We start from the raw sequence: 21777 nt of genomic DNA on the forward strand, positions 1-21777 counted from the left end.
AAGACCTAATAGAAGCACACTTTTAAAGAAAAAGAAAGCACAAGGTTGGCAGAGCCTTAAATGAGTGAGTTCTGAAAAGCATGTTCCAGCAAGAAGGGCTAAGGTTAATAAAGAACCTGTGTAGTTTGCAGAGCACACAAGGAAGGAGTAGAGCTAGGTGAGAAAGGTTGTGAGGAGTGAAAGAGATAAACAGCCAGGCAGGGCAGAGCTGCACAGGCCTTTCAAGCGAGTATTAGAGACCTTCCAATCAATATGCATCAATGGAAGGCCTCATGAGGCTTGTTCTAAGACCTGCATGCTATAAATAAAAAATTATTAGTCTTGCAATGGTTTAAGAATGTAGGTTTACAAATACACTTCAAGAAATCTTGGAGAGACACAGAAATGGCAAGACTGAGCAAAATGCATTCATCCTCCATGTAAGAGACTTCTCAGCAGAGACAAAACTAGCAAGCAGCTACTGGAAATCCAAATGAATTTCTTGTCAGGGTGAAAAAAACAAAGGAACCATCAGAGTCAATAAAACATGCTACAGAATTGGGAAGGAATAGGAACAATGCCCATCTCAACACATCTTTGTGGGTATCCACTAATTTTACACAGAATCTATCACGCTGTAGATATCAAGCTAGGTAAAGAAGTGAATATATTTCTAGCCTGAAAGCCAAAACATCTACAAAAGCTACTCTCAGCTCCAAAACATTCACGTTGTTCAGAATTACGTGGTGTCCCCCAGGAAAGCGAATTCTGAAAGCTCCAAAAAAAGGGAGAGGTTTGCTATTACAAAAGTAAATCCTGACTGCTTATTCTATAGTCATTCAAATATAAAGTTACATACAAGAATATTGTTCAGACAACGGGGTCACACCTTGCAGAGGGTTGGGTTTTTCAGCTCCTCAATTTGTATGACTTCTTCTTTAATGGCATTGAACACATTTTCACTTCTGTTTATAAAAACAGAAAGCCCATTTTCTTTTTAAAAATATTTATTAGTCTTTATTGAAGAACCCTAACACACTTAATGTCAGACACATAGTACCTGAACGGCTGCAGAATTCACAGCAATTGCTTAGCTTACCAGTGGAAATCCAAGTACTATTTCTTTGCATTACCACCATCATGGTTTGACATGGAGCCGTTTCTGGTAAGGGGGAAGGGGACGTAAAGATAGCTTCTGTAAGAAGTTGCTAGAAACCCTCCCCAGCTCTGAGCCAGACCCACTTCTGGGGCTGAGCCAATTAGGTGCCTCCACGATCACTTTTTAAGAAAATGGAAGAGGAGGCTTCTTCCTGTTCTTTCTTGCTCTGCCCTTCCTTCTTTTCCAGCTGGTGATGGTGCAAGGAGTTGGAGGAGAGAGAACTGACCATGTGGACTCCAAGGTCTGTCAGGGAAGAGAGGAGGAAGTGTGCTGGAGCAGAGACCCAACTCTGCATCCTGTGGAGAGGACTGGTGAAGCTGAGATTTGTTTGCACTTCATAAAAGACCCCGTGTCAGGGGCAGTGACTATGCTCAGAGGAGGCCGTGTCCCGTGTGTGAGACCCTGTATCGGCAGAAGTCACAGCTGTTGGGAAGAACTCACACCAGAGAAGTTCACTAAGGACTGTGTCCTGGGGGAGGGACTCTGTATCGGAGCAGGGGAAGAATGTGAGGAGTCATTCTCATCTGAGAAGAGAGAAGTGGCAGAGCCCATCTGTGAGAGACTGACCACATCCCCCATTCCCTGCCCCCCTGAGTCGTTGAGGGGGAAGGAGGTAGAGATACCAGGAGCAGTGAGCTGGGCTTGGGTAGAAAGGAACAATGGGGGAGGGAGATAAGGTGTTGGTTGTATTTTTCTCAATCATCCTGATCTCTTTTTGCTTTTTGTTCTATTCTGTCTCTTGCAGGCAGTGGAATAAATTTACCTACTTTCCTCTCTCAGTCGAGTACTGGAGTCTGTTTTGCCTGGAATCATAATTGGCAGTAAGCCCTCCCTGCCCTTGTCTTAATCCACAAATCCTTGGTTATCTTTTTTCCTCCCATCTCACTGGGGCCTCCACCATCCTAACGAGGATTGGGATGGATGCAAGAGACTGTCACGGTGCTTCATTGCTGGCTGGGCAAAACCATGACAACCACATACAAAATGTTGACTTAAACTCTGACGACTTCAGCATCTTATGCTGATAACTTGTTATTAACTCACCACCATAGGTACTAACTCTCAGATTTAATTCTTGTTAGTCAGGAAGATGCTTCTGCTTCTCCAAAACACAATGGCTGCTGTCAGTTTGACTGACGTAAGCTAGCATAAGTGATTTTTCAAATGGACAAATTTATCCCTGAAGACAGCAAGATTCCAACTAGGGCACGTTTGTCTTCCTCTGTGACAATTCTGGAGCTAGTGCTTAAAGCAGGCGAGAAAGCACCAGAAGCGAGAGTGAGATGTCTTTTGTGACTCTCATCACAAACCAAAAAGTGCTTCCACACATTCAATAAAAAATAACCCCACACTGCTGCAAAGGCCAAAGTCAGAAGTGACAATACCACGTCTCATCCCCCTTACTGGGTGAGTCCCATCTGGGCAGATGTGGGCAGAGAACACTATCCTATTGAGTTCTCTCCTTACACCAAGGGTGACAGCTGGAACCACCATATGATAAACCAAAACACACAGAGAAAAGGCCAGACAGAAGCCTGGGAGGTACAACAGAAGAAAGCAGCTAAACAGACGCATCCACTCATGCTGACTTTTCTACTTTTCTGTTCCTCCATCCCACCACAAAGCAGGCCTAGAACACCTCTATATCCCTGAGCATACTACACTCAGGCACACCCTTGCACCACCAATAATTCAGAAGCATTTATCACCCTTCATAACTTACTCTTTGACTCAAGACTTGCCCTTCCTGGGATTTCTTTGAAAGTCATTCTTCCCATTACAGCAGTTTCTGTGAGGCAACAAGGAATCTGGAGTGGCGAGTCCTGAATGTGGGGGGTTTGTGACCATGAGGCTACACAATGAGACAACTTCAGCCAACTTAAAAGAGAATCTCCAATGCAGTAAAGATCAACACAGCAGTCTTCTGAATGAGCCACACAATCTGGCAGTGCTCCTTCCAACACCTGTATCGATTTCCTCCATCAACAGGAGACACAATAGTAGTAACTTCCTTTCTATAACGCAGTCCTTAATTGTTCCAGATCAAATACTGACTCCCAGAGGCTATTCATTCTGCTCTATAGGTAACCATGTCCTACACAAGACACAATAACTTCTATCAGCAAGTGTTAAATGCAGCAGGAAGCCCAGAAGGTGTGTACCAAGACTACTAATAACATTAATCTACCACATCCCTGCACTGGCTCTAACTGAACATGCAAACCAATGCTGAGAGCAATGTGGGTACTCCAGTGACCTGAAAACACTTGCAAGCTCTTGCTCATCTGAGAGGCAGCAAATCCATACAACCACTGTCAGATCAGGTTGCTCCACAATTCCTCTGATCCTCCTCCTAATGACAAAGTCTTCATTGATTTCAATAGAACTCAGCAAGACCTAGCAGAAAATGAACTAAAGAAAAGAGGAAAACGTCAAGCGAGTCATTAGTGGGTAGAGAAAGGGACTATGTAGTAGTCTTTAACATACTTTTTCTCCTTGAAAATAAGCAATGCCACAAATGAGAGAATCCTTTGACATTAGCGAATCTGCATCAAAAACAAGCCCTGCACAGTCTACAGGGGTGAGGAACTCCTCCTCTCAAAGCGGTTACTGATGTCAAATGTCAATAGGTAAAATTTACCTGCTTGTTCAGAAACCTCTAGATGGGACAAACGGAGAGAAGCCAGCAAACCAGCACCAAAACAAAAGATTTTTCCCAACTTCCAACAGCTAAGAAAACTTTATTTTTTCATTTTTTGGCTGCTCTTGCCAATGTTAAGCCCTTTGTGTTGAGCAGGAGCTCAGATGCTGAAATGGCAGGAGAATGTATTTCCCATCATTAGCAGAAGCAGGCATGGTCTCACTATCTTTCAAACTCTGTTAGACTTCTTTTGAACATCCTCTGGTGCACAGTTCCATGCACGCATCTATTTGATTTGATTTGTCCCTCAGTTACCACAACACAGCCTTTTTTTCCTAGGGCTGGTTACTACAGCAACAGAATCTGTTTGAGTTTGGTAGCAACACATCGCAGACATCAAAAAATCTGCTCCTTAGCTCAAGAAACATGAAACTACATGTCAGCAGCCCATGCCACAGAGATATCTTCAAGTAATATCTCACTCCTATCTCTCTCATTACAAAAGTCTAGGAATCCCCACCTCCTTGCCAGAGCACAAGCCTGAGCAACTTCTGCCTTCAAAGAATACACAATAGAGGTGCATTGCTCACCACCTCCCGTGTGCCTGTCACTGCAGAGAACCCACAACAAGCCAGATTTGATGGACTTTATGGCCAGAAATATATTCCACAGATGTACATATTACTTGCACAAGGAGTTAAAGCAAAGTTTCACTTCAAATTCCACATGGTACCACACCTGCATTTGTCATACATATACTAGCACTCATACAAAAAGAAGGTTTTGTTCTTGGGTGTGTTTTGCTGGGTTTTTTTTAAAGAAAGGATTCTTGCTGCATTTCACTGCACGGAGACTGTATTTGATATATTCAGTTATGCCACTGAATTAAAAAACTCTCAATGCACAGAGATATTTCTGCCTAATTCACCCCTTGGGAAACAAGAGAGTTTTTATTGCAGCAGGTGATTACAAGTAGTTCGCTGTCAAGAGAGAAACTGCTTCTTCCCCCCCAGCTACAATACAGCCTGGACGCAGCATATACTTCCTCAACACTGGCAATATACTAAAGCTAGGATGGACTTGGTCAATCTGATCATTTCTCAGCCGCAGCCAGCCATGACAGAAAGTTTGGCCAGACTATTACTGCTGTTATTAATTAGTTTCTATCCTGAGAGAACAACCTATGCCAGATTTTCTCCTAATTTAAACTGAGGGAACTTACCCAAAAATGTTTTATCCGGTCACACACAGTGCAGCCCCTACTGAGTGAGTGTGCTATTATGAGAAAGCAAACTGATATAAATATAGCACAGTGACAGTACACACACACGCACTCTGCAGATATTTCCTCTGTGAAAACAGAGAAGAATGAAGTGGGTAAGCTGCTCAGCCAGCTTTCTGCTAAGGTCACTGAAAATTGCATCGATGACATCAATGAAAATAATCAGTTAAAGACAAATCTGAGCAAATAATTCTCAAACAACATTTTAAACTGCAGAATTTGACCTCCACTCAAGTACTTACAAACCTGAGAAGGCAAGTACATTTCCACCAGCATCTTCTCCATTTATATCCATTCACAGAATAGATTTTTGTTCTTGTATTTTTTTTTCCTGTTAGCTTTTATTTTTACCAGCAAAATTGATTTCAGGTGTAGACATATGAATTAATCATCCTATATCTGAAAACCTACTTGTGATGGATAGGCTGGGACTGGGCAGATATTGAACTCCACTGCTGGTATGTCTGATTGGTTGAGTGTGCATACACATGCACTCTTCTGCAACTCATCATTCAGAGGTAGACATTCAGATTATGATTTTTACAGCTAAAGCCAGTAAAGCAAACAACCCCAATTTTTTTAAACTCCTCATATAGAAAGGAACATGGTTAGAAGCATATGTCTGAAGGAAAAATAATGAAGCAGCACATAGTAAGCAGAAATCATTTTTTTGGCAGTATTTTCCCAGCTACAGTTGAACTGCCAACTTTAAAGAAGTTATTTTAGCATACAAGATGAATGTATCTCAGGAACAGAAAGAATCACTCTTCCTAATCCTCCTCTCATCCACCCTCCTCAATCCTGTTCTCAGACATGAAACATTGCTTAAAAAATGCCCATGAACAGAAGTTGCTGCTTCTCCATATAGTTATTTATAATAGATAATCTTAGAATCACTCTTAATTCCAGCTCATCATTTATACTGTTGCCAAAGTTGCTCCAGTGAATTTAGTCTCATTATTCACCCTTGGGTTGTACAGTATCTTGTATTTTATGTATCATTCTACTTAATCTAGTGGATTCCTCACAAGCACTTCCAGAACCAAGTGAAGGTGAATAATGATCCAAGGGCAAAGTCAAATGCTGAAATACTGTGATTTTATGGTTAGTTACGGGAAAACATGGATACACTTCAAATATATGCAAAGGAATCTCATTAAAGCAGCAATAAAACCGGGAATACCATAGCATGCTACATTAACTAGGAAAAGGTTCTTCACTGAAAGGGTGGTTGGTCACCAAAGAGGCTCCCCATGAAGTGGTCATGGCAACAAGCCTGTCAGAGCTCATCTGGATAACACCCATAGTCGTATTTTAGTTTAGTTGTAGGTAATCCTGTGAGGAGAAGGGAGTTGGACTCAACAATCCTTATGAATCCCCTCCAACTTTCCAGCAGGTCTCTGCACTAACAGTGGACACCATTCAGAAAGTCAGCAGGACTGTTCAGCTTTGCTGTCTACGGCCATACAACCCATCTGCATCCGGTTACACTTGGGAACTTGATGAAAACATCTTCACAAGAAACCTCCACAGTTAATAGGATCATCCATCCAGTTGAAAGTCATGTCAAGACAGGGATGATGAGACAAGTGCACAGTTTTGGTTACCAGAAACTATACTAACAAGTGCAGAAGGATCACATTAATGGCAGCACACGCTTCACTGATTTACTGCACTGGAACCATTTCTCTAGTGACAGGTTCTGAAGAAAGAAGAATGAGCCAAGCTGGTTAAGTTTTTTCAGAGAACAACTTCACCCACATCATCTTCTTTAAACCTGCTGGAAAAGGTACTACTGCTGACACCTATGAGCACTTCACCCTAATAACAGAGGGTAACTGAAGCCAAATTTCATTTGTTAACTATCTGGAAGAATTTTGCAACATGATCACCAGAATCAGGCTCACCAGATCTCAAAATAGACCTCACCAACTTCCGCAGCCCATTCCATTACAGGGATCACATTCTCTGGGGTCCTGTCACAGCATGCTGGGTCACAAAACCTGCTCCATAAGAGGCAAATCCTTGCTAAAATGTGATGGTGGTAATGACAAGACATGTGTCTCCTCGGTTCCCTTATACTGCAGACACAGACAAATGCTTTGGAAGAGGAAGGGAACTACAGCATCTTGGGGAAATAAAGTCATCATCACGTATACCACTTGGAAAGTCTTCAGCTAAAACCACAAGCCATCTATATTAGGAATTAAAGCAGTCTGGGCAAACACAATTGAAGAAGTGAGCATCTTCCTAATCACCGAGTAATAAGTCATCTTGTTGACAACCTTTATCATCGCTACAATACAAGCAAATATCACTGCTTCCCTGCTGCTTACAACTGCTTGGTGTAGAGATCAGTGACAGCTCACAAGGAAAGCCTTCAGTGAGAAGAAGTTCAGAGAGCCTTACCTATGTACAGGGAGGAATCTTTCCGCCTTACGTGGTCATCAATGTAAGAAACTCCCAGGGGCTGGACAGGGGTAGCACCAATGCCCAGGAGGACCTGTGCTCCGATGAGCAGCAAGTACATCATGTTGGTAGCAGTCCTATTCCTGCAGATAAGGTCCGGATCTGGTCCCTCGTCACTGGTGGACCCGTTGGCAGCACATACATCCCTCCCTTCAGCCCCCCAGCGTATTTCTCCTGATTCATATTCGTACTGGTGGGTCAGAAATTCAGGCAATGCAGAAAGGAGGGCACCCAAGGCCATGACTATCCCTCCACATCCTATCAAGCGTGGCCGGTGTCCTCGGGCTCCAAAGTAGCTCACAAAGAGGATGAGGGCCAGGTTGCCAATCTCGAAGCTGCTGGCAATGACGCCCACGTCAGCACTCTGAAGGTTGAATCGCCGTTCCAAGGTGGTTAAAACGCTCACCTACAACACAGAAATCCAGAGAAAATTACTGAAACGGAATACAACCTGCCTTTTGTCCTCCCCACGTGTCCTGCTAAAGCATAAGTTTCCTTGACTTTCCCTTGGAGCCAAAAACATACACATCAAGGACATCCAAATCACAGTACACCAGTAGCTGACCTCCAAGCGTGGTCTGACTATTCAAATCCAGACACATCAGAAGGTCCTAATACCAAGTGACATTTCACAGCCTACCACCTGTCTGAGCACATGTTCACTTCCAAATTCCTGCATACATCAATGTATATTTTGGGTCCCTGCAGACACCCATGACTCCATGACTGGTTAGCCTCTCTTTGGGCTCCCTTTCTACTTAAATGCACAGTCTTCACACTGCAAATACTGGTCCAACAGAACCAAGGCACAGACCATGCCAAGCCTCACACCAAGCCAGGCACTCAGTCTTTCTCTTGGGATGAATCAGCGAGTGTCAGTGATCCTTGCCTCACACACCAGCATAAGGACATCAACTCAGAGACGGTGATGCACAAATAGGCAATTTGGCTGGCACAGAAGGCTCCTATTAAAGTATATAAACAAAATGCTGATCAAAGGGTTTAAACTGTTTGTGGATTAGTTAATGACTGGGGCTGTCACTTACAGAATATTTTTGAGAAGATGGGCCAATTAAGGTTTACATAGAAGATTTAAATCCACCATGAAGAAAGGAAGATTTAACAAACAGTGGTTATTTAACACTAAGTAGAGAGAAGCACATGAATAGTCTTCAAATACTTAACATTGCTGTGAAAAAGAATGACTTGTTCTGTGCATTCAAAGTGGCCAGGACAAGAAGTGACAGGTTTAAATTGCAGCAGTGATGATTCAGGTTAAATACGAGGTAGGGAGAAATCAGACTTTTATTGGTAAGGACTGTGAAGCTGCAAAATACATTGCCTGGAGAAGCTGTAGCTGTCTTTAAAAGAGCACAGACCAGCATCTGTCAGGAAAGCCACAGGTATGACAGATCTTGCCATAGGGCAGGAAAATGAACCAGATCATCTCGAGAGCTCTTCCAGTCCTGATTACATGGTGCAATGGAACGCAATGTAAATTTTCTGCAACAATCATAGCACTGATCACAGTATGAAGATGGAACAGGAGGTACTTCACTTACTGTGCTCCCTGCTCAAGGGAGAAAACTCAGCACATCCCATGTCTATAGCAATGTTCCCCTTATATGGGGGAAAAAAATAACAAAAGAAATCTTGACCGCGTCACAGAAATCACCACAACTTTTATGTTGGACAAGACTATCTTAAAGATTGCAAAAGATGAAGGTATTTAAAGTTATCCTAAACCAGACAGGTTTCTCTATTTAAAAAAAAAAAAAAGGTGATAAGGACCTCAGAACAGAAGGTGGCCTCTGGACAGAACAAAAATAGCCACCACTGGAGGCAATGAAAATCTTTGCTGATAAACCTCACAAAGCAGGAGTGAGTCTGACCGACTTTAAAGTATTCTGACAGCAGCTCTTCTCTGGGGGCAGTTAGCCTCTGTTAGGGTACACCAGGGAACAGCTGGACAAAGACAGCCCCATTGGCAACAGAATGGAAAAATGGGAACAGCCCACTTTGGCTGCTCTGCCTAAGCAAAAACTCCCACACCTGACCTGGATAAGTGCCCAAGTCAGATCTCCAAAACCACACTGTTTAAGGATTTCTCAAAATTCAGCTTTCATCCAATACAGGCAATTATTTCATACTACCTGTAATCCTCTCCCACTAAAGAGCCGTGAACTGAGCAAGATAAAAAACCCCAACCCTACAAATCAAACTCTGTGACTGAAGGCAATGCCATAGCAATTATTCTTCCCCATGCCAAGGCCAAGTGAACATGTGCATGACAGAGGGAGAGGAGGTTGCCACTTCATCTGAAACAGTGGGTGCAGGTACCTGATGGGATAAAATGCTCTGTGATTCCCCAGAGGAAATGATGTCCTGTCGTGCAAGGGCACAGCATGGCATGTCCCCACTCCAGCAGCCCTGGCTATGCTGCTCAGTGAGCAGTGCTTGAGCACACATCTAACAGCAATACCACTGTTCCCAACCCACCACAGGAGCCAGGCATGGCTGGAAAACACTATGTTGGTACTCCTAAAGCAAGGCACACCAAGGTGGAAGGATATGGACAACATCCCATTGCCCGTGCAACAGAGCTACCTTTATCATCCACACCACATGACTGCTTTAACTGCAAGGTGAGATCTAACAGAGTTAGTGGGGTCAGATTGGTAGGACTCCAACACCACACAGCAAACACGAAATTCAGTGATGCAAAGCCCTTGCTATGGAAGCTCTCCCTCATGCTACCACCTCCAGCATGTCTGTAGAGGAACTCAGCTAGAGTTGAGCTCTCATAAACACCAATTTTGGCAGAAATGTGGGTCTACTCCAAGATGAGTATCTAACTCTGAGCATGCAAAAATCACACCTATGGTGATCATTTCTGAGCTGTATCTTGATAGAAGCTTGTAATTACTCATTATAGCTGTGTAAACTGAGGCATGAAGAGTCAAATATTAATAAGTATAGTCAAGAAAATCGTGGTGGAATAATTTAGGCTGGGAGATTGAAAGACAACAGAAGTGATTTCCCAAGGCAAATTGGTATTAATGAGTTTTGGAAATGTCTCCTAGAATTTGATCTGGCTGCCAAATTTTAGGCTTTTACCACACATATATACAAGTGTCTAAAAAGTAAGATGTTATTTAGAAATACTTAAGTGCCACACCTTACAGGGGTCGGATTTTTTACAGCTGGATTTCAGATGAAGAAAATGTTCCATTTCTAAGTGCAATTCTCAGTGACAGAGACAGCAAACTGATGGCAAACCTGGGAACTAGAAAACCCAATTCTCACTCTGCTCTTATTTCAGTGAGACTTCGATTCTTCTTTTCCTTTTTACAAATGCTAAACCACTCACAATAGGGAAACAGAGTCTTGCCATCTCCTTACAGTTTCTTACTTTGCTTTGGCGAAGAGACTGAAATAAGAGGAGGAGCAGATGATGACACAGAGCAAACTCCAGCCCTCCTGATAAAAGCTGTCAGGAGTTCTCCTTATTCCTCTGGCTGGACCACACTGTGTTTCCCAGTTTGTTCCTTCTGGCTGTAGCACTGTCACCCAGTGCTACCAGCTCTGCCTTTATTAAGTAGAGTATGTGGTGCAGGCAGAGGTACGGTGAAAGAACAAAACCATCACATCAGCCTTGAGCATCCAGAGTAAAACAGCACCCAAGTACAAAGCGCTGAGACCAGCATGAGCAGAGTAATCTCCAGAATGCTGACAGTCACAGGGGAGGGAGGGGGAAAGATCCCAAAATAAAAATAGGGCTGGGAAATAAACAGTCTACAGGCAGATTTTTAGTCAGAGAACACCAGGAACACAACTTACACCCAGGGTGGCTGCAGCCCGGACAGCACAGCACAAATTCTTGCTTTGACATTGGCTGTGACCTTAAACACAGAGGCTGACTACAAAATCACCATTAGCGTAGCAGAGATGTTACCTGCATTCATTCAAAACAAAACTGTGCCCATGGCTAGAATCACTCTCCCACCCTCCTCTACACCCCACCTTCATGAGGCTTCCTGCATAAAAAGAATAACCTGACTAAATACTTGCAGTTTGCATGTGGGATGTTACCAGTGCCCTTGTGTTAGATAAAATATCACTGTACTGCCTATATTTCCTTCCACAAGCCTGCTCCCCAGCAGATAAGCCAACACTGCTCCTAACACTAACTTTATTTATCGAGAGTAGCACAAATTGCTGCAAAAGACATGACAGGTCCCTGTAAAATACTGAAGTCACATGAAAAGGCTGCAAGGATTATAAAGAGTCCCTGTGTGCTGAGACCAGGTTGATCATTCAAGAGTGCAGCCTATGTGGATGTTGGTTTAATAGCAGGGACACGGGGAATGGAGTGGTGTAGCAGCACAGTAGCTTCACATGGACAATCTCCTCCTAAAAGACAGCAGAACACACCAGGAGCCCATGTTTTTAGCTGTGAAACTGCTATTTCTTGTCTCCTGTCAATTTACACAGCTGTTTCACCAGGGCTGGAAAGAATAGATTAAGAGGATATTCAGTTAAAAAAGCTTCTAAAGTAAGACGAAAATAGTTACCAGGAAGCTATTACAACACTCAGTAAAATTCATGCAAACAAGATAGATGAGAGACATGCGGTTTGACCCTAAAAAGTCAGCAATGTGATAACATTCACTGGGCCAAACAAGTCCAGAGAAGGCATGAGGGGACAGGTAGGGACTGCATTGTTATGGTGGCAAATGACAGCTGCCCACAATGTTGGGAACAGCACTGAAGCTACAGCTTCCTATGGGCATGAGCCTGTGCTAAAGACAGGTGTACTTTGCCTGCTCCTCTTCTGTCCTCACGTCTGTCCTGCACATCAGCCCTTAGCAGGTCACGGAGGCTCTGACCAGCAGGGTATGTCAGCTGCAGCACTGTACAGCCCCCACTCACACCACTCTCGCTGCCCTTTCCCATGTCCCAACTCCTCCACCACCCTCTTCGATAGGATTTGCCTTTCTGGCTCTAACTGCATCCTCTGTCTTCAGTGAGATTCCCATTTTACCTGCTCCAGACACCTCCCACTCAGTTTTTAAGAGCACCTCCACTAAGATTTAGCTGTAGCATTACAGAGATCAACAGGACCACGTGGCTGTTGTTATTCCACAAGTTCAAGCTCTCCCAGACTAACTCCACACCAGATCAGTCAATTGGACCTCCATAAATGGAACCAAGTTGTGCATCTGTGTATCTTGCTAATGCAGAAAGGAGGCTCAGGATCTAGAAAGATCATGTAACCCAGTCTTCTGCCTATCTGTGAACACAATGCCTAATATACAATAACAAAAGGTAATTAAAACTTATACCATGCTTGTACTATCTCCTCTTCTTACAGAGCCACAGAAGTCTGCAGACATACATTTGTCTCAGGTGACTTTGAGACTAACCTCAAAAGGACCTGGGCTCAACAGGTCTCTTAAGTCCAGCCTGAAACACTCTCCAATGATTGAATGATGAAAATGATCTCATGTAATGCACAGTGATAAATGACTATGCATTAAAAAAAGGGGAAAAAAAGAAATCCATCACCTCTTTAATTTTTTCCAGCCAAAGCAACTTCTACCACAACTACTGTAACTAAATCCAGGGAAGCTTCTGCCATGCCATTCTGGACTTACTCAATAACACACATTCACATTCATCATTTCTGTCTGTCCCAAATGTATATACCTTGACATTTCTGATGCAAGGTAAATTTGTTCTCTCTATAGGCTGTTTATTTATATTAATGCTCAGCAAAAATGCAATCCACAGACATGCTTCACACTATTGCCCCACTTTATCACCAAAAAAATGAACTGAAGGCTTGAGGCACCGTTATGGAGTAACAGTGTATTGAAAATGAATATCATATTGTTCATATCTCCAATGATCAAGTCACATTCAGCCACAGAGTCTACAGATAAGTTCATTGTATTAATAATACAGGGTTATATATAGAAAACACATTGACTTTATGCCTGAAGGGTCTTTTTAAAAGGCTGCTTTTTAATGTAAAATACATTTTCTCAGTTATGTGGTAAGCGATCGGACTTGAAGAGACACGTCTGCAGTGCTACAGGGTGTAGAATAATTGCCTGGCAACTACGTTCCCAAAGGAAAACAAATGCAAACCATCTCCCACAGTCTCCACTGTAGAGCCAGGAAACACAAGACTCCTCAAAGAGCCAAACTGACCAAGCCAGAAACAAAGCTGCTGCTTCCACACACCTCCACCCACTTCTTCAGATCACTGAATGGCTGAGGCTGGAAGGGACCTCTAGATATCAACCAGTCCAACCCTCTGCTAAAGCAGGACCACCAAGATCAGATTGCACAGGAACATGTCCAGGTAGTTTTGGAAACCTCAAGAGCAGGAGACTCCGCACCCTCCCTGGGCAGCCTGTGCCAGGGCTCCCTCACCTCAACAGTAAAAAACTTCTGGTTACATTTAGGTGCAATTTTTTGTGTTTCAGCTCCCTTCCATGACCTTTTGTCCTGTCACTGGAGACAACAGGAAAAAGTGCTGCACTATCCTTTTGACGTGCACCTTTTAAATACTTGTGTTAATGAGGTCCCCCTTAGTCTTCTTCCGGCTAAACAGCCCCAGTTCCCACAGCCTTTCCTCATAAGGAAGATGTTGCAGCCCCCTGATCATCGTGGTGGACCTGCGCTGGACTCTCTCCAGCAGTTCCCTGTCTCTCTTGAGCTGGGGAGCCCAGAACTGGACACAGGACTCCAGATGAGGCCTCACCAGGGCAGGGCAGAGCGGGAGAAGAATTTCCCTCGACCTGCCACCCACTCTTCTTGACACAGCCCTGAATGCCATTGGCCTTCCTGCTCACAAGGGCACATTGCTGGCTCATGTTTAATTTGCTGTCCACCAGCACTCCCAGGTCTCTCTCTGCAGCTGCTGTCCAGCAGTTCAACCCCCAGCCTGTCCTGGCTGTTCTTCCCCAAATGCAGGACTCTGCACTTGTTGAACCTCATGAGGTTCCTCTCTGCCCAACTCTCAAGCCGGTCAAGATCTCACTGAATGGTAGCACAGCGTCTGGTGAATCAGCCAGTCCTCCCAGTTTGGTGTCATCAGAGAATGTGGTGAGGGTCGCTCTCCGTTCCTTCATCCAGATCATAGATAAAGATGTTGAATAAAACTGGCCCCAGAACTGATCCCTGTGGAACTCCACTGACCACACGCCTCTAACTCGACTCTGTGAGACGCACAGAGTTGAGTCATCTCGACATCACCCTCATCCTCTCTTCCAGCAGTCATGTGAGACCAGGCAAATGGCATCCCATAGCTGAAGGCAAGCTCTTCTCCCTCTAGAGCTGGTACTCAAGGGCTCAGGCCCCCTTGCCACCCACGCTCCCAGTACAGCCACCAGCCTCAGGCTTCAAGCCCAAGGGAACAATGCCAATCCTCTGCTCTGATGTTTTTCTGCTCTGCAATTCCCGTGTTGTGATGATCACTTGTGGCCCAGCCCACTTTTTAAAAATGCAGACTGGCCTTTTGCCCAGTCTTTCCCCATCAGATGGCTGGGAAGAGGGTGAAATGCTCCAGCCCCAGGCACCATAATTCCTTGCTGCTCCCCACCCCACTGAAATAGTGAGGGCATCTCCCATCTCAGGCTGCTGATCATTTGTTTCAACACCACTCCCAGTCCAATGAAGTCAGTGGAAACTTAAAAGATGTTCTCACCACAGATGCTGACACCCATGCTGGCTTTGGGCACATGAATGTAAGGGAAAGCAGAAAAAACAACAGGGTGGTGATACAAACACACCCAAACTGGCTCTGCTCAGGGTCTGGAAATCATCTCTGCATAGAAATTTGCATTCACATGACAGAGATAATAGACACCGCAGCTGAACCACTGCTGAGAGTAGGGTGTTATTAGCTTGGTGGATGCTGCATGTGCCTATGCTGTTTCTAGGGCAGCACTGGAAAATCTGTAAGTTACTGTTGTGGTGCCACAAGGAGCTTGCAGCTCGGATCTGTGCCTCACTGGTGTGAAAAATTCATTTTCTATTCTAGTGACCAGCTCTGAGATTATTGACATGGTCCAAATTAAGCACACAGTCAAAGTCAGGATTTTCAGGAGCCTGAGTAGAAAGGGTATGACACCGTGTAGCAAAAGAAACAATACAACACACTCCTGGCCAAGGTAAGACACATATTTTTGGCAAGCTCTCCTCTCTGGCAACATGCAGAAAGCTTTTTTGCCATCTCTTGTATGCACTGTGCATCTACTCCCCACATTTCAGTGGTCACAGCATCCTGTGCCACTTGCCCTCAGCCAACGCAGGGCACAAAGCAAGTGTACCTGAGTAGTCCTTTACTGGGTTACAGAGCTATGCCACAAACACAGCAATGCTGTATGCTGTTGCGCAGTGCAAGAGCAGCCAGCACCCACAGAAGATATCCTGTTTGATCAGGAGGTGATCACAGTTTGTTTCAAAATAGCTTAAACCAGAAAAAAGTCATGTGCCTCTCAAAGTTAAATGACTGTATTTTCCACTACTCTACTGAAACTGGGATCTGCACCGATCAAACATGCAACATAAAAACCCAACCTCTAATCCAGGCAATCACTGCAGCAAAAGGCGATACAACGAGGCTGTTGTGATGTTCCCCACGTGCTTCCTAAGGTTCCTTGCACAGGACACAAGGGACTGACCCCCTTTCCCTGCCTCCCTTGAGGAAGAGAAGGAGCACTGCCCCATTTAGAGAGGTGTGAACAAAAAGATCATCAGGGTGTTACTTGCAACCTGCCCCCTCACATCCATCACAGAAAGCGTGAGTCACAGACAGCTCAAAATAGATGCAGGTACAGAGCATCAGGCCACATAGAACTTCCTAGAAAAACTTGAAAGGCTTTTTCTGTTGCTCTGAAACAGATGTGCACCACAGCCAAGATCTGGTGGGGGGCGGATTTTGGTCTTCTGAAGTCCCAATCTATGGTGGTATCACAGCTGCACACTGAGTGTCCACACAAGCTTACTGCCTCTAACTCTGCTGTTCAAGACTCACCTCACTGTGTGAAGGCAGGTGGTATTTTAGTCTCTGACAAGGTATCTACATAAATACAACCAATGCCAGAATCTATTTGTAGCCTACACTGCTCTTTAGTGGCACACATACAATGAAGCTAGTGGATATTTGAATCCTTATTTATTTTTAAATGTTATGTCATTTTCACTGTCAGCAAAATAATGCATTATAAACATGCAAACCAGCACAAACCTCAACTCTGTAACTGCATTTTGCTGTGCTTTAAAAACCATAGCACTGAACCCAGAGGATGAAGGATTCCACATGGGATAAGTGGGCAGCAGCAGGGGCTCCTAAGCAAAGACAGCCATTCAGCTCTGTTGAAGTAAACAGCCAAGGGAAAGCAGTCAGAGCATCTTTGACATGTTTAGAGATGGATGGATCTCCTTTATTTTTTCCTAGGGCCAGCAAGTACCAAGACAGATGAAGAGGAATTTAAACCATATTTAACTCAAATGCAGTTCCCCACAGCATCAAAGGCACTCTTGGCCATATACAGAACATGCATGCGTGGGTCTGGGACTCTGCAGACAGGGCATCATCACCCTGAGTTCACTTCCAGGGCAGAAAGGATGAAACTCATCTCTCCAGAAGACTCTTAACAGGAAAAAAGCTCCTTCCTATGCACTGTCAAAGCCCTGGGGAGGCAGGATCCTCAACTATCATTCTGCAACACACTCACTTCTCCATCACCCCAAATAAACTCAAGTTTGCTCGTTTATCTGATAAAATAATTCCTAACACAATTCTATGCCTGCAGAGAAGGCTTTCTACTAAAAACAGGGCTACTTACCACAGCAGAAACCATAATGCATGCCTGACAAGAAAGTCTGTCACGCGAAGGACTGCATGTTATCTTGATTTATGATCAAGAGCTGAATTCAGAGCTAAAGGCTGCATCCGAGTTATGCCACAGTGCAGATCAAGAAGGGAGGGCTGTGGAGCTGGTTGCAGAAGCATTCCCAGCTGCCAGGCATGAACCAGGAGAGAAGTGACACAGGCAGGACACTATGAAGCAGCATTAATAAAAGCTTTGATGGAAGCTGAATTCAGTTTTCACGGTTGGAGGACAGCAGTGATTATATAAAGGCTATATACTGAGAGAGGAGGTTTGCTGACAAGTTCTACTACTTTTCTCATCTGCTCTGGCTCTGCTGATATCTCTCATGCTCCACTCCTTAGCCTGGGTACAGCAAATGGGAACTCAGCTTAGGGAGAATTAGAGGCATTTCTCATCAACCAGTACATGAAATGCTTTAATTTAGTAAGCCTTGGGAGGAAGGAAGCCATTTAAAAGAGAACCAACAAAATGGCCACATTGTATTATCAATCCACAGCACTTCATAACAATTCAGAAAAGAAACATCAAATTGCTGGAAGCATCTGCACGTGGAATTCAAGTCTCTAGCAACACCTCAAGGTTGTCCCAAAGTCACATGAGCTGCTTGTTTATCCCCATCTCACACCCTGCAGCCCACACAAGAGCTGTCCATGTCATCCTGCTTATTTGCTAAGTAACACCCTCCTACAAAGCCTTTCACAAACGACTCATTTCTCCTTCCACTTTGTCTCTGTGCAGAGCCAAAGGTACAAAGGCGAGCTGCATGCCAGCTGCTGCCAAGCTTCCCGTTGCAGAACGGGGCAGGCTGGGAGCTGAGCAGAGGGGTTGTGGTGTACACAGACATCAAGTCAGAGCTTGAAGGTGATCTTAAAATCTATTCCCATCCGAGAAACTGCTTATTACGTGAAAAATGGAAGGTGGAAGTAGTAAAGGACAGACTTGTGACATTCGCACGTTTAAGTATGGCAACACAGGCCATGCAACTTTACATCCCATACCATCATATCACCTCCCCATTTTGCCACTTCTCAAAGGTAGCAAGCTCCTTTCCTCCTGAACAGAAGGCAATTTAAAGTGTCTCTTAAAATAACACACACAACACACAGGGAATAAAAAAAATCTTATCGTTAAGAAAAACTAAATGGGAGATCTAGCCAGAACTTGCAAACTTGTCATAATCTCACTTGTCTCAACATGTTCCCTGTAAAATGGAGATACAGGTAACAACATGTCTCACCAGAGGATGGAAGCTCCGTTCCTTGGGATTCACTATGAAGTGAGCTATCAAAAAGCCAATGAAAAACGCATCTGCTGAGGCTGTACGTGCAGATGGCTGAATTTCACCCCTATGTCTGCAGGATTAGCAATAACTCATGTCAGAGACACGCACCAAACAGCAGCTGATGAGATCCCCTCACTGCAAAAATTCAGTGAGCACATGCAAGGAAAACAGAAGTCATCATTTCTTCCACTTACCTGCTGGAGTCTGACATGAGTAAAAGGACAATACAAGAGAAGTTCCCATGGAGGACCACTGCTCCTACAGCAGGGGCACGCCAAATTCTGGGAGGAATTCAAAATTCAGGCACTGCAGATGGGGAATGTTTTTGCATTAAATGTTCAAGGTCAAGTCAGAGATATTCACTAACCAATTGGTTAATGTAGCCAAGACGAGCACTTTCTTTTTGTACTTTCCCAGCCTCTGGTTTCTCTTAACCCTGACTTTGCAGGTGCATGATGGACCAGGCAGGACAAGAGTTGTGCATGTGGCTGCAGAACTTCCACCACCAGCAGGAATCTGTCACCTCCAGGTGCACTGCTCAAAGCCATGCTAAGCTCCACTGAGAGACATACAGTAAGCAAAGGGCAATGAAAGCCATGTGCATGAAACCAAGCAAGAGAAAGCTCCTGATATCTCAGCAAAGTGGCCCATGCAGGCCTTGAGCATGGCTTTCTCGAACTGGGAGGTGACATTAGTGGACATTAGTGATGAAGAACAGGGATGAGTCCAGTCCAGCTTGCAAGGGAGAAACTGGAAAACCAGCAGCTGCATTAGCCTGTCTGCAGGTTACATTAACTGAGAGAGTTTGACTGGTGCAAGGATCACTCTTTACCCAGTCTCACTACCCAAGTGATCTTTTGTCTTATTTAACCCAAGCCTTTAAAGTTTTCCTTGCAGCTCTATGCCCTTTTCTTCCCAATGCACATACCCTCTGCAGCCATTTCAACCACCATATTTTCATCTCTTTCCACAGTTCTTCGCTCATCCTTCGCAGACAGCTTCTACATGAAGTTTGCTCTCTTTAAACTCAGCTTCTTCCTGGTTCCTGCCTCCCCGAGGTATTAATTACAATACAGTTTATTAGCCAGGCACATAACATTTAGACTCTAAATCTGGCCTGCTTTAAATGAAGCTAGACACCATGAAAACAGTCCCCTGCAGTCAATAACAAGGATGGAGATTTCTCAAAAGCATTTTAGTGGCTTTGGAACAAGAGTCCCATTTTCAAAAAGACACTTAGAGTAAGTCACTGTTGTCAATGAGAGTATGGCTGAGAAAGCATCTTTGAAAAATAAGACCTTCAGGTCCTTTAAAATTCTACACTACCAAAGTGCAAGTAAAGCAGCCCCGGGTAGTCTTTTCCTGTGAAGGCTCAAAAAGCCAAGGGTTAGATGCTTCAACCCTGTGGCTTCAGGCAGGTGTCAAAGAAGCAAAGATATCACTCAGCTGGCAACCAGGCTGCAATGTAGCCCAAGGTGAATGGAAAAGCCTGACAGATCAACCATAGGTAGGATAACTCAAAACTACCAGCCCACTAGTTCATTTAATTCAACTTACTATGGCAGCTAATAAAGATTTGGTTCAGGGTCCAAAACAGGGTGCCTCTTTCATTCCATTTACCACCACTGTAGCAGCTGAGTGCCTGTCATCCCAACCCACAAGATGCCCATGAAGCCAAGTGATATCATAGCTACCACATTTACTGATGGACAGAAAAAGCCCAACGAAGGCCTAGCAAAGGACATGACAAAGTCATGAGCCCAAACACTTCTAGTCTCCACCTTCACCAGAAAACACAAACAGTAGTTGTTAGCCAGCCAACAGGCATTACCCCATGAGCAAAGCTATCTTCTCCCAGGTCTTCTCCACATTGTCCAAATATGAATAAAACCAGATTTCTCCAGGCACCAACATTAGTCTTGACTGATGGAGTCAGTTTAGACGTGACAGTTCTGGACAGACAGCTGCAACACAAGAGCCTGGCTTGAAAACGTTATCCACATGTGGCAGGAATGTTCTTCTGTGCCTGCCAAGATGCCACCATCAACAGAATCTGTGTATCCAGTATTGGCTCAGAGGAAACGAGTTGCTGTTTCCCCATCATTTAATCTCTCACTTGTGTGAGCAGTGGGGGCGAGGGAGAGGGCAGGAACATACAGTGTGACATAAACTCCTGGAAACACTCCATGATCTTAATTTTCTGTGACGCTGTCTGGATAGCAAGAGTTCTGAGTGTAATCAGGATGCTGAGAATCAAATTGAAAAGTGGCTCAATCTACACACTATGCACCATAGGGGGCAAATAAAGGATAAAGCAAAGGTCATTTTAGTTTCAAATTGCGTTTCTAATGTAGTAAAGTTCTGTGCATCTCTTAAAGACCCCATGACTTGAAGCCTCAGTGCAATATCTAACAGAAACCCATAACATTTTAGTCAAATCCAGCACTGGATTAATCAGGCACACTCCATTCATGCCAAAAGGCACTGTTAGCACTTTGCCATAGGTCATTCACAAAATATTTTTGTGCATTTTGGCCAACTATCACCACCCAAATGGTAATGCCATCTCAGACCAAATCACTTTGAAGATGACACAGAAGTACTGAGCTGGGACAGTACAGGAGAGCCTGGGAAAAAAAAAAACTTCCCAACGTGAGACCATACCTTAGACTGATTCCCAGACTCCACAAGAAAGAAATCCAATTCAATGAAGTCATACAATGACTATTTGTTGCAGTCCCACTTGAAGGACTTTCTCTATATGTAAAATAAACTCTCTAATAAGTTAAATTCTGCCTTCCTGCCTCCATCTCAAACTCTGCTGCTCTCCCTCTCTTGACTCAATATCACAGCTATGCTGAGTCCTCAACTGTTTTCAAGCCCTGACCCTTTAAGAAATAAAAATCCTGTGTCCTTGATGAAAACAAGCCAGTTTCTCCTGCCACTAACCCTCTGGTCCCAGCAATGCAGTGAAAGCAGATAGAACTTCCCATCCAGATTTGCCTTCAAGTTGCTACCCTGCTAATCAATTGTTCATTGGATCCCTGCCCACAG

The 21777-nt window shown here is 44.2% G+C and overlaps 1 protein-coding gene across 1 annotated transcript in view; it reads right to left on the minus strand.

Moving 5' to 3' along the window:
- The window catches only part of SLCO3A1 (solute carrier organic anion transporter family member 3A1), a 143102-nt gene that overhangs the window by 109816 nt on the left and 11509 nt on the right, over positions 1–21777 (minus strand). Inside the window, exon 2 of the mRNA XM_061999966.1 lies at positions 7471–7936. Within this exon, the coding sequence (XP_061855950.1) occupies positions 7471–7936 (466 nt within the window). The remainder of the gene's footprint in view (positions 1–7470; positions 7937–21777) is intronic.

This window comes from Colius striatus, chromosome 7 (genome assembly GCF_028858725.1).
Source record: "Colius striatus isolate bColStr4 chromosome 7, bColStr4.1.hap1, whole genome shotgun sequence".
NCBI lineage: Eukaryota > Metazoa > Chordata > Aves > Coliiformes > Coliidae > Colius > Colius striatus.